Below are 12557 nucleotides of genomic sequence, written 5' to 3' on the forward strand. Positions count from 1 at the left end.
GCTCTGTTTTGCATAATAAGAATGAGTGTACCTTATTCTTACTGGTTTTATTTATGGAAAAAGAAAAATTCTCCTGCGAAGTGATCTTAAACTTATTGTTGTTAGCTGTTAGGGTGGTGTCTTACAGTCACAGCCTGGGCGTGGTTGTCGTAAGGATTTCACACACATACACATACAGAAATGCACTGTGTTCGAAATCGCCACGTGGTTTGCACAGGAGGGATATTTTATGACCATCAGCCCTGCCTTCACCCTGTCTCCTCTTTGAAGCCTGGTCAACCCCGTTTACCTTGGGCAGATCAGAGGCTTCAGAAATCTCTAGTTCCTGCTGCCTCCTATCTCCTCTGAAAGCGCATTATTTACAGCTGTCATGTCAGTGACATTGGAAAAGCATCACCATCTCACATTCTTTGTCATTTAGTTCTGCCTCATTTGTAAGTTAATCATATGTTCAAGAAAGAAGTAGAGTTGATGTGTGTACGACGTAACTGTCAAAGACAGCAGTATTGCAGCTCTGTGACCTTAAGTTACAGTCAGGAGTGTCACCGCTGTTAATAGAGACAGGACAGATAGATAAGTGTCGTGGCTTGAGGAATTGTTTTGGACAGAATTCAAATCCCCTTCCCTTTCTTCAAAGTTAAAAGACTCAGTTAGTACTTTCCTTAATAATTTTTCTAAATGAAGAAAACATGACTATATGTTGGACCATTTTTTAGAAACCTTTGGCTGTTCTGGAATTTATGTCTCTATTCTAAAATGTATGCTTATAGTGTTTTTCTTGATTTTTTTCAGTGCTTAACTCAGCTAATGGTTTTGTCCTGTGGAAGATGCTTTATCTTTCACATCCCTTTTCTTAACTGAAAACACACACAATCAATCAACCAACCTCTCTCTCTTTCTCTCTCTCTCTCTCTCTCTCTGTCTCTCATTTAATCCATAAATTTTGAGTTAAATCTATTTAGTGTTGACATTATTATAACAAGGTAAATATTGTTCATAGCTACACCACATAGCAAATCAAACCCATATTTCATTTCTTTTGTATTTTGTTTTTTGAGTTTTGTTTTCATGGAATTAATAATTATCTTATATAGAAAACTAAGCAAATAAAAAAAATATTTACTGCCAGTTCATTCCAAACTGTCTGCCAGAGTTATAAACCACCTTTCCTTGTGGCCCCAAATAGGTAACCCATCAGTTCTCCTCAGAGAACTTGCCCCTGGAGCTTCTGTCCTTCGGTTCCCAGGTGGGCTGCTTGTGCTTTAAGCCTGCTCACGCTCGCACTTGAGGACTGGAGCTTCCCTTCACTGTCAGCCTGGGAATTTTCATGGTCTCTCAAGTTGCGACTATATATTCTTATTTCCCCCCTCCACCACCTCCTACCCCCTCGGTGTTTAACGTATACAAATTGTAAACCATACAGTGTTCTGTATATTGCTCTTTCTCTCATAACATTTTGGAAATCATTCTGTTCAAATATTTAGTGTGTACCAAGCACTATTTGCAGTAGTTTACAAATATGCCCTGACTTAATTCTCATGACAACCGTGTGATGCATGTCCTGTCAGTGCTCCCATCTGTTCAATTCTCCCATTAAACAGAGAATCGAGGTTTACAGAGGTTAAAGACCACGGTCAAGATCATGTCATTAGGAAGTGTAGGAGCCAGGATTCGCATCCAGGTGGTCTGGTTCCAGAGTCTGCTTCCTGTGGCTTGTGCCATGTAATAGTCCATCCTGTGGGTGCACTGTTTCTCCAGTTCCCTGTTGGTGGGCATTTGGGTTGTTTTCAGTCTTTTGCTCATACAAACCATGCTGCAGGGACTGACTTAAACGCATGCTTGATTTTGTGTATGCGTAAGTGTAGGTCCAGTTGTGGTTGTGAAGTCAGTGGGAAGGTCACTGATTTGGTAGCTGCTACAGAAGGGTTAACAGCGTACAGTGAGTGCATCAGTGTCTTTCACCAACCAGTGTTTCTAACTTGGATTTTTGCCAACTAGATGGATGCAGTTTTTTGTATTACTGAGCATGTTGCCTGTCTTTTTTTATGCTTTTGTTTCATCTGTGTCTCCTTTTCTGCCTACTCATTTTTATTTTCAGTTGGATTGTCTGTTTTTCTTTTTGATATATAGCAGCTGGAGAGATTTACCTTTAGTAATCTGGTTTTTTTTTTAGTTTGTCATTTTACTTTTGACTCTGCTTAATTTTTTCCCATGCAGACATTTATATATGTAGTCTAATTGATGAAACTTCCCTGTATACTTTTAGATTGAGTCATAGTTAAAAAGTTAGGCCTTTTCTACTGCACGATTATAAGGAATTATCTCATGGTTTCTTCTAGAATACTTATGGTTTCATTTTTTTCATATTAAAATTTTTTATGTATTTTGAATTTATATAGGATGTAAGATATGAATTCAATTTTATTTTTCCCCCAGATTACCCAGTGATCTAAAAGCTATTTCTTAAGTAGTCTAGCTTTTCCCCACTTGTTTAAAGCAGCATCTGTTTTAATGATTGACGTTTTACAATCTAGTACTGGTAGTGCTATCTTATATCTATTTCATTTTTTGTTGTTTCGTTTTCCTAAAACTTGATTTTCTGTATAAATTCGAAAATCAGCTTGTTTTAGTTAAAAAAAAAAAATCAGTAAACCTGATAGTATTTTAATTGAGCATATAACCTGTTAGGTTTATTAATAAACTTAAGGAACATAACCAAGGTAATGGTATCCCATTGTATTTGTTGATATCTGCTTTAGTATTCTTCAGTGTTTAAGTTGCTCTTTATGCAGTTATAGCACACCAAGTTTATTCTTAGGTATTTTTTCTTGTTACTATTATAAATGGGAGTTCCCTTCCCTCCCCCCACCCCAGACTGCTTGTTATCAATGTACATGAAAATCATTGATTTCTGTAAATTTTCTACCCAATTACCTTATTGTTTGGTTAGTTTTTCAGTAGATTCTCTTGGGTTTCCAGGTATGTAGTCCTATCTTCAAATATTGGTAATTATTAATTTTTCTTTAGTGATTGTGTTAGCTAGTACCTCTACTACATAGCTGAATAATAGTAATGATGATTTTGTTTAGAATTTGAAGCATTGCTTCGCTGTCTTAGCTTCCAGACAGATTCAAAGCCATTTTCTTTTCCTATCCTCTCCCCCACCCCCATACTTTTAGGGTCTCTTCTTTGTCACTGATGTTCAGAAATTCATACCAATGTGACTACTTGTTGTAGGTTTTTTTTTTTTTTTTAATTTATTGGGGTGACAATTGTTAGTAAAATTACATAGATTTCAGGTGTGCAATTCTGTATCACATCATCCATAAATCACACTGTGTGTTCACCACCCTGAGTCAGCTCCCCTTCCATCACCATACATTTGATCCCCCTCACCCTCATCCCCCACCCCCCAACCCCTTTACCCTCTGGTAACCACCAAATTATGTTCCCCAGATTAATTTTCAAACCCCGTGGCCATCCTGTGGTCACCGACTGCCCTCCAATCCCTTCACCCTCCCCCCCACCCCCCACCCCTCCCGCCCATCTAGCAACCATCAGTTTTTCCTCTTTGTCTCCAAAACTGTTTCTGATTAGTTCATTCACTTATTCTTTTCTTTAGATTCCGCAAATAAGTGAGATCATATGGTACTTGTCTTTCTCTGTCTGACTTACTTCACTTAACATAATGCTCTCTAGGTCCATCCATGTTGTTGCAAATGGTAAGATTTCTTTCTTCTTTATGGCTGCGTAATACTTCATTGTATAAATGTACCACTTGTTGTGGGTTTTTGATTCATTCTGATGACACAGCAGGTGGGCCCTTTTAATCTTGGAAACGTATGTTCTTCCTTATTGTTTCTTTGGTAATTTCTCTCTTTCAGAATTATCTTTATTCAGATGTTAGAGTTGCAATTGATATTCTAATATTCTCTTCTATTTCTTTGGATCATATCTTTTTGTTCTACTTTCTAGGCAACTACCGCAACTTATTTTGTCTAAAATTAAAGGTTTTTTTTCTGATCCTTGGAATATTTAAATTTCTGCTATTGTATTTTCAATTTTCAAGAACTTTTTGCTCTCTAAATATTTCTTACTGCATCTAATTTTGTTTCTCTGAGGCTGTCAATTAAAGATTTTTGGTTTTAAGTTTTCTGTTCCCTGCAACATCTCATAGGAAACAAGAATTTGCTTTGTTTTGTTTTATTCGTCAAAGGATTTCTGATCCTTGGCTGTCCATTAATATTAAAAGTGAGGTCCTAAAGAGCTAATGGGAAATTCCTTGTGGGGGGGAGGCCCACGATTGTGACAAAGCAGAATGTATGATAAAGCAGTGTGATACTGTTAGGTATGATTATTTTTGTTTTTCGTAGACTGCTAAATGTCAGTATTTCTGTTGGGCAGGTCAGCATCTCCAGAAAAGAATCTTCCAGCTTGCTCTCTCCACGATAAACCCATACACAAGTTTTAGGGAGCCAAGCAGGGGAAAAGTGTTGGTTGAATAGTCTCAGCCACCACTCCTCAGCTCCTTATCTCCTGCTTCGCCCCGCCTCCTGCAGGCTGGAGATGCTCTGTCCGCCCTGTCTAGAAACATTTCTGGTCTGTTTCGGGCAGCTTCCTGCCAGGCAGTAGTGGGGGCAGGCGTGAGAGGGTTCTCTGCTGTTCAGGGCACCTTTCATCCCTCTGCTGTTTGCAGCCTCGTTCACACCAGCACCGGTAATACCTAATGACGTCACTCCCTGAGTTCACTGCTGTGGCTGATTCCTTGTGATCTCCCCTTTTCACGTCCCCTGTAGCATTGGAGTTCAGTTTTTTTCAGGTCTGCTAAGTCATACCACTTACCTGTCTGCTTTCCATCTTCCACATTTTTGTGACTATTTTTTGTCTGCTAGTGTTGTTTCTGATTCCTTTGTCCTTGTGTGTTTATACCCTTTTAAAGACATTTATTGTCAGTTTGGTGGGGGTTTGAAAGGGAACAGGGATAAATGAGTGTGTTTAATCAACTTTAATTGGAAGTCCCTGGAGTGATCTTTGCAAAGCACACATATACTTGTGTTTAAACCTTGTGGGGGCTCTCCTTGTGCTCTTAGAAAGCAGACCTAATGTTTTAATGTGACCTAAGGCTGCATAGTCCGACCTCTCCTTATCCTTGCTTCAGATCTGCCCTTTTTTTTTTCTTTTAATGTTCTCCTCTCTCTTCCTTCTCTCACTCTTTGCCTTGTCTTTCCTCTTCCCCTCTTTGGCCTTACTCTCTGTCCCTCCCTTTGTATTCCTTTTTTACTCTCGTCTTTTCTCCCCGACCCCATCCATCCACACTGACCTTTCTTAAGTTTCTCTAGTGCCTGCATGCTCTGGCCTGTACAAATGTCAGTGCCTCTGACTGAGGAGCGTCCTTCTGGGAGGGGCCTCGGCTGCTTCCGCTGGAGAGCCTTCTTTACCTTCCTAAATGAGTTCATGTTTCCATTTTGTGCCGCACAGCTTTTTCTGAATAGCATTATTTAAATATACAGTGACAACTCTCTTTGGTTATTTGAATGTCTGTTTTCCCTACTAGACCGTGAATTCCAAAGGTCACTGAAAACTGACTGGTTCTGGTCTGTTCTCCAGTTCTTTGCAGCATGCTTTCATATCCTCACACGGTGGTAGGAAACCCAAACCTATCCCCTTTTTGTTTCCTGAACATTTTTCTCTTTTATGCTCAGCAGTAAAGTAGAGCACATCCCTGACCATCTGTCTGCTCTGTAATCTAAAGACATTTCTTTCTTCCTCATTTTATCCCGTAATGGCCTAAATAAGGAAGTCATTATAAAATAGTGGTTTGTAAAGGGTAATTGCCCTTGAGAATTAGAAACTCGTAGTCATATACTTTCCTGTTCACTGAGATTATTTTTTAAAATAATAAATCTGGGTATAAAATGTGAAAAAATAAAAATTTTCAGCTACCCTATAACTTTTGGGAGATTAAAAAACTACAAAAAAAAAACCCCTTTATTTATTGGAGAAAATAAAATTAAACTAGTTTGGAGTCTGAAGAATAAACATACTTTCAGCATGAATTACTGAGGTAAAATATTACCTTCTCCAGGTTTCAGAAGGATCCTACCTGGTCAGAGACTGGAGACCGTTATCTGTTGAAACTCTTTAGGGATCATCTTTTTCATCAGGTGACAGAAGCGGGTGCTCCTTGGATCGACCTCAGTCATATCATTTCTTGTCTTAACAAGGTAATTTGTATCTGGCTTTTCACGATCATAATGCCATCTGCAGTTCGTAGAGTTGTGTCCTCTACAAATATAAGAAACTTAAGAAATGAAGATGGCTCTACGCTAGTCTACAAGACAGTTTATTAATAATTTATAGGTGTATCTACTTAATAATTTTTAGACTAGGAAGATTTTTTTTAAAGACCCAAATGAATAACTTTAGAATTTTTCTTCATTGAGGATCTTTTTATTGTGATAAAAGGTCACGAAATGACTGCCTCCCCTCCCCCATACTGTATTTTATTCATTTTGTTATACCAAATAAAACAATGAGTGGGAAAACAGAAACATAATTCTGTGTTTAAATATTTTTTCAAAGTTGAGTTTCTTCTAAGTCATGTGAGTCATGTTGAATCCCCTGCATGTTACCAGCCTGTTTCCTATTAATTGCGGGAACGCCGATCACGTTACAGTGGTAAAAGCACAGCACTGGTGACGTCAGTAGGCCCAGCCCGTACAAATGAGGAATGAGGTGATTAGATGAATTAAGTAGATGAAGATATATCATAAATTTACTTGCGAGGCGAGCTCTGTGTTTTCAAAAGGGCCAGGACAATTTCCAGAGAAGGAAGGAATGCCTTTTTATTTTTAATGAATCACTTGGAATTATAGAGCTTAGAATGGGTCTTCAGAAGTAAATCCTAGCCTTTGTATAGATTTATATCTAAATCAGGAGTCGGTAAACTGTGGCCTGTGGGCCAAACCCATCCGATGGGCCTGTTTCTGTATAGCCTGCAAGCTAACAATAATTTTCACATTTTTAAAAGATTGTAAAAACAAAAAGAAAAGAAAAAACGCAGAATATGTGACCAAGACTGTATGTGGTCCTGAAATTAAAGGCATTTAGTACTGGCTCTTTATAGAAAACTGTCCCTAAATGACAGGCACTAGGGGAGAAAATGTCCCCTACCGAGCGTTGCACTCACCCTTCCAGGAAAAGGTCGTGGAGTTTTGCTTTTAAGTGCTACTTTGCCATGTTTGAATTTCCTTAAAACTCTTCAAAGAGTATTGTCAATCACCTACATTGAGACAGGGTAAAACTGCATACCACTGAACTAATCCAGTATGATTTATGTATTCATTTGCCTTTTTCCCTTATGGGGAAAACCTTGTTCTCGAGAGCAGTGAGGGGAGAAGAATTCCACCAGATTATAGAAAATAGTATCCAAGCACCAGTAACTAGAATTGTGTAGAACTAATATAACCACTAACAATGGATCAAGCCAGGGGCAGGTATCTTAAGTGAAGATTTTGTTAATGAATATTAGGATATTGAAAATTTGAAGAAAATTCTATGTCATTTCATAAAATAGTAGTAAATAAAATTATCCCAAATCTGAAAGTGTGACCAGTTTTCTAAATTTGGGAAGACTGTGTGTGGCCCTGGGAAGAGTGATAAATGAAAAATGATGGATGGACACAATGATATAAAAATTAAAATTTTACATAGCTTAATTTGGTGGAAATGATTAAAATTAACTGACAAAATGATTTAAAAGTTTGAGTCTTCAGAATTAAAGTGAAAACCATAATAAGATGAGTTATTTGATGGACCAAGGATTAATATTTATGCTTTATAAAGACCTCATTAAAATATTACTGCCAAATCCTTATAGGTAAGTGTGGGTGAAGATCATAAACTGACATTCACACTTGTGGAAATAACAAAAGTAAATGTATGAAAACATTTGGTAACATTAATCAAAAAAATGTAAATTAAAATGGCAAGGCACTCATTTGATTTGGAGCTGATGGTAAATTGGTATACCACACAAATCAATGGTGTCTGATACCCTTTGGAGAGCAATTTGGCTATATGTAATGAGCTATAAAATTACTCATCCTTTCTGATTGATTATACTTTTAAGTCTTTCTCCTAAGGAAGTAATTCTGTAGAAAAAAAAAATTTAAGTAGATGAGTATGTTCATTACATTGTAATTCATGATACAAAAAAAGTTGGAAGATACTGGGGAAATAATTAAATTCTGGAGTATCAACTGGAGGGAATATAATGCAAACAAGTATGAAGAGCATGAAACATACAGAGAAACACAGGGCAGCTTTTGTTGGCAAAGCATCCAAGCTGTGTTGCTTGGGGACGCTTCCGTGTGTGTAACCTCTGTGGGAGCCGGAAGGACGGTTACGCAGGTTGCTAGGCCCTGCGTGCGGGCTGCACCGCACTTGAGCTTATGATAGACACCTGGGTTCTGAGCAAGTTCTGCTTGCACACGGCCAACATGCTTGTCTCTGTTCTTACCCTAAAAGCAAAGAAGCTGTCTGGTATTTTTTAGTTGTACCCTCGTATCTGCCTCTCTAATAAATGTTTTTCTCAAAAAAAAAGCATCTGAGCTGACAGGTGTGTGTATGCATAAAATGTTTATGTATCTCCAGAAGGGAATGTGACAAAACTTTTTAAATCGTTTATTTATCGTTGTTTCAAATGTCCTAAAATATAGTCAGTTGTCTCGTGCATGGTATGAACTTCATATTTTGTGTATCTGTTTGTTTCAGTTAGATGCTGGTGTGCCAGAAAAAATAAGCCTCATTTCCAGAGACGAGAAGAGCGTCCTTGTGGTGACGTACAGTGACTTAAAGCGCTGCTTTGAAAATACTTTTCAGGAACTGATTGCAGCTGCCAATGGTCAGTTGTAGTATTTGCTAGCAGAGCAGGCGGGACGTGGCCGAGGAGCGGAACCAATAGCGAATTGCACTACAGCTGAACTGTGTTCATCATCTCATTTCACATTTGGGAAACAAACAGGAGATGAGCCAAGCTGCTTGCACTTCAGTCAGGTACACTGTTACTTGAAAGGAAGAATGTTTCACTCATCCTAGAGCTGTGGCTGCCAGTGGGCCCAGATCTGTGAAGAATTTCTTTTAGATTAAGGAGCACCATTGGGTGAATGATGTTCCAGCTTCTGTTTTTTCCACCTGTATATGCACTAATTTTAATTTTTTAAAGACTTTTTTCTGATCCTTGAACTTCTGCCACATTGTATACTTACTGAGGGACTCTTTGCAAGGACGTTTTGGGGAAACAATGCCGGGCAGCATTTCCTTCACTAAGGGTCGCAGAATTTGCTCTTTGGTGGGTGGGTTGCCCTGAATGAAGTCATGGACCAGCTAAATAACTTCATAGAAGTACAGTCTAGCGCTGAATTCTTACAAGTCTCGTATGCAAGCTCTGTATGCCACCCACTGTTCATGCAGATTGAGGCTTGGAGTGTTTTGTTTTGAAGAACACAAAGAGAAATACCCGTGAATTGTTGGCTCTAAAGTCCCCCTTACTTGATTTAAATCCTTTCTGAATAAGGATTGGAGAAACTGAAGGAGCACAGAGAGTGCTTTGCTCCACATTCAGCCAGAGTCTCTTCACCAAGGTGTTTCCCTGCTAGTCAGAGACGTTGACATTTATGCCATTTTTTTTTTTAACCAGAAAAAGAATTAAGAGATTGTGTTAACGACCTGAGTTCAGGAGTAGATCGCTTTAGCTACTTTCCGGTTTGCTTTTTTGTATGAAGTTCTGTTCTTCGAACCACAGCTTTATTATGGTACTTGACACTGGATACAGACACAGACACTGTTCAGAAGATGAACTAAACACAGCAGTGGTCTGGCATCAAGAGCTTTCGCAAGTTTGACAGCCTGAGTCTGGAGGGATAACGATCTGCTGTGCCTTTGCAGTCACTGCTTAGCCCAAAGTAATAGTACTTTTGATAATAACTATGTGGGATATTCCTGAGTAAGTCAATCTCAAAAGTTTGGAATTTTCCTCCTCTTAACTTTCTTAATATTTGGACGTGCAGTTGTCGCCAAACTTGGGTATTCGTGGAATTTCTAGTTAATGAAATACCTATACTTTGATACTGAAGACTGCCAAATACATAGGGATTTTCTTTCTTAAAAAACAGTAATGAAGACAAGATCTCCTTCCCCAGCACTGAATGTTTTACCAGCTCCGGGTGCTTACCGTGCAGCTACGAAGAAAACGTGGGAACTCAGAAGGTCAGGAAAGATTTCCAAGCACTTGTAACTGATGTTACAGTCTTCAATTTTAATAATTACATGTATTTGTAGTTTTCAGAGAAGTTTTTAATATTTCTCTGTCCACTTTTTATAAGCTTTAAAATAATTTTCTCTGCCTTGAGATTTGCATCAAGAAAAAGCACCTCTTTACCTAAAAGCTTTGAAGACTAGGACACGCTTTCCATGTCTTAACAGGTGTGTTTGAGTCCACGTGTGGTAGCATCAGCTATGGAGTGAAAAAGAAAATCAATTACTGCATTTGATCTGGATGGATTTTAAAAGAACATGGTGTTCCATAGTCCGAGGATGATTTAACGTCTGCCACCACGATGTTCTTTTTATGTAAAAGGAACAAGAGTTAGAGACATTAACATGCAAAAGTCTTTTATCATTAGCTCATGTATTTGAGGAAGAGCAGCTGTCTTTTTATATGTTTTTTGACAAATCATATTGTAATTCTTTTGTACAAAAAAGAACTACTTGTATTCTAGAAGAAATATGAAATGCTTAATTTATAAGCGGGCTGGAGATTTTTTCCAATATTGTTTTCTTTGAAAATGAAAGGGGATCATCTATTTTAGTTTTGGGGTCTGGGAACTTTTTGAAAATTTAATTTGTGGACCAATGTTTTGTGAAAGCTAAGGAAGGGCAGGGGTAAAATAGGGCTTGAATTTCTCATTCTGTGTAGACCAGCAAACTTCCCTCTGCAAGGCAGGTTCAAATCACAAACTCAAGAATGTTTGCATCATAAATGCTAGTTTGCTTCAGCCCCTAGTAACCTCAGGACTTGCTTTGAATATAAAAGGTAGACAGCTGATACGTTGTCATGAGTAAATATTGTCAGCCAGAAAACAGTTGGTGTCAGGTAATACATATTTTTTTAAACTTTGTTTTATATTTATTTTTCATTTAGTTTTTATTGGGAATGGTTTTCCATAGAACTCTTAGTTCTGCTTAGGTGTTTTTTGGGGGAGCCCTCTTTTCCATAGTGTAATTCCATTTAAGAGGTTGTCTAAAAGTTAGTCTTTTTAATTCGTAGGAAGATTTTAATATCTGAGAATAGTCAAATTAAGGATAAACTTCCCATACTTTCCTGGTATGACAGATAAAAGCACAGAAAGGACAACCCTTGAAATCATGTGGCATTGGTCATTTCAATTTTTTGTACCTATTTTAAATTCTGTTAGTGTATTTACTTCATTGTAAATATTTTTGAGGGTACCTTTGTATTTTGCTTTTGACCTTGGTTCTGTGATTTGGATGTCAACAACTTCCCTAAAAAACACCAGTATAAGTTCTAATGTCATGATCCCAATATGGGTTATTCATCTTTAATCCTGTTTTCAGTCTCTATGTGTACAGCAGTATTTTTAATAAAGAATTACAGAGAGACACTTGTCGTTTGTTGTTGTTGTTACCAGTTCATTTAACAAGGTGATGTTTGTGTCGAGTGATAGGAATTTAGAAGGCTAACATCTCCTGCAAGTATTGGAGGGACCTTTGGTCTTGGATGAAATGGAGGCAGGTTTTTATTACTAGGTGTCTGTTAAATGCCTATGTGGATATATTCTAAGCAGTAAAAATGCAAATGTGAGTTCTTGTCATTATAAAGTATAGTGGTGCCCAAACATTTCTATATAATACCTGGCTCACAGCGTGGTTTAGGAGGGAAGACCTGTTATTTGACAGGCGGGGAATGATACATAGCTAGTCTTTGATTCAGTACTTAATTTAAATGATGTCCCTTTCCCCAAGTCCTTCAAAAACATCATTCAGAAGATAAGGATAGATAAAGAAAATATGGCAAAATGTTAACATTTGTTGAATCTGGGTACTGAGTGTTTATTTTATGGTTTTTCTCTGCACATTTGAAGTGAAAAGTTGAAAACAGTACAGTACAGAATAGAAAAGGACTTTAGACTTAGGTGAAGGGTAATTAGAGGAAGGAAGGATTATTTTCAGCTGAAGGAACTGTTAAGTTGCTTTTAAGAGATCAGAGAAGAGAGAGAATAAGTGTAGGAGGTCTTGACTGTATAAGGATCCTGAAAGAAATCCATGGGATCAGATGCAAATCAAAATGACTATTGTAGGTTCATGGAGAAGAAAGGAGATTAGTCTGCCTGGAACAGAAGATGTGTTTGGGGATCTTTGGGATTAAGTTTTTTAGGAGAAAACATTAAAAATACTGTTAAAACTAGGCCCATGTTACATCTGATACACTTTGGCCAATGGAGATAGAATCGTTTTATTATTTTTATCTCCTATGC

At 37.8% G+C, this 12557-nt stretch overlaps 1 protein-coding gene across 6 annotated transcripts in view; it reads left to right on the forward strand.

Annotated features, from left to right (window-relative positions):
- PAN3 (poly(A) specific ribonuclease subunit PAN3) overlaps positions 1-11680 on the forward strand; it is a 137926-nt gene extending 126246 nt beyond the window's left edge. For 5 of the 6 annotated variants that reach the window (XM_033103821.1, XM_033103822.1, XM_033103824.1 and 2 more), the window contains 2 exons: positions 6086-6224; positions 8776-11680. In XM_033103821.1, the coding sequence (XP_032959712.1) occupies positions 6086-6224; positions 8776-8916 (280 nt within the window). In that variant the 3' untranslated portion in view covers positions 8917-11680. The remainder of the gene's footprint in view (positions 1-6085; positions 6225-8775) is intronic. The other variant, XR_004422803.1, reaches the window with a different exon arrangement.
- Positions 11681-12557: the final 877 nt, after the last annotated feature.

Source organism: Rhinolophus ferrumequinum, chromosome 4 (genome assembly GCF_004115265.2).
Source record: "Rhinolophus ferrumequinum isolate MPI-CBG mRhiFer1 chromosome 4, mRhiFer1_v1.p, whole genome shotgun sequence".
Classification (NCBI taxonomy): domain Eukaryota; kingdom Metazoa; phylum Chordata; class Mammalia; order Chiroptera; family Rhinolophidae; genus Rhinolophus; species Rhinolophus ferrumequinum.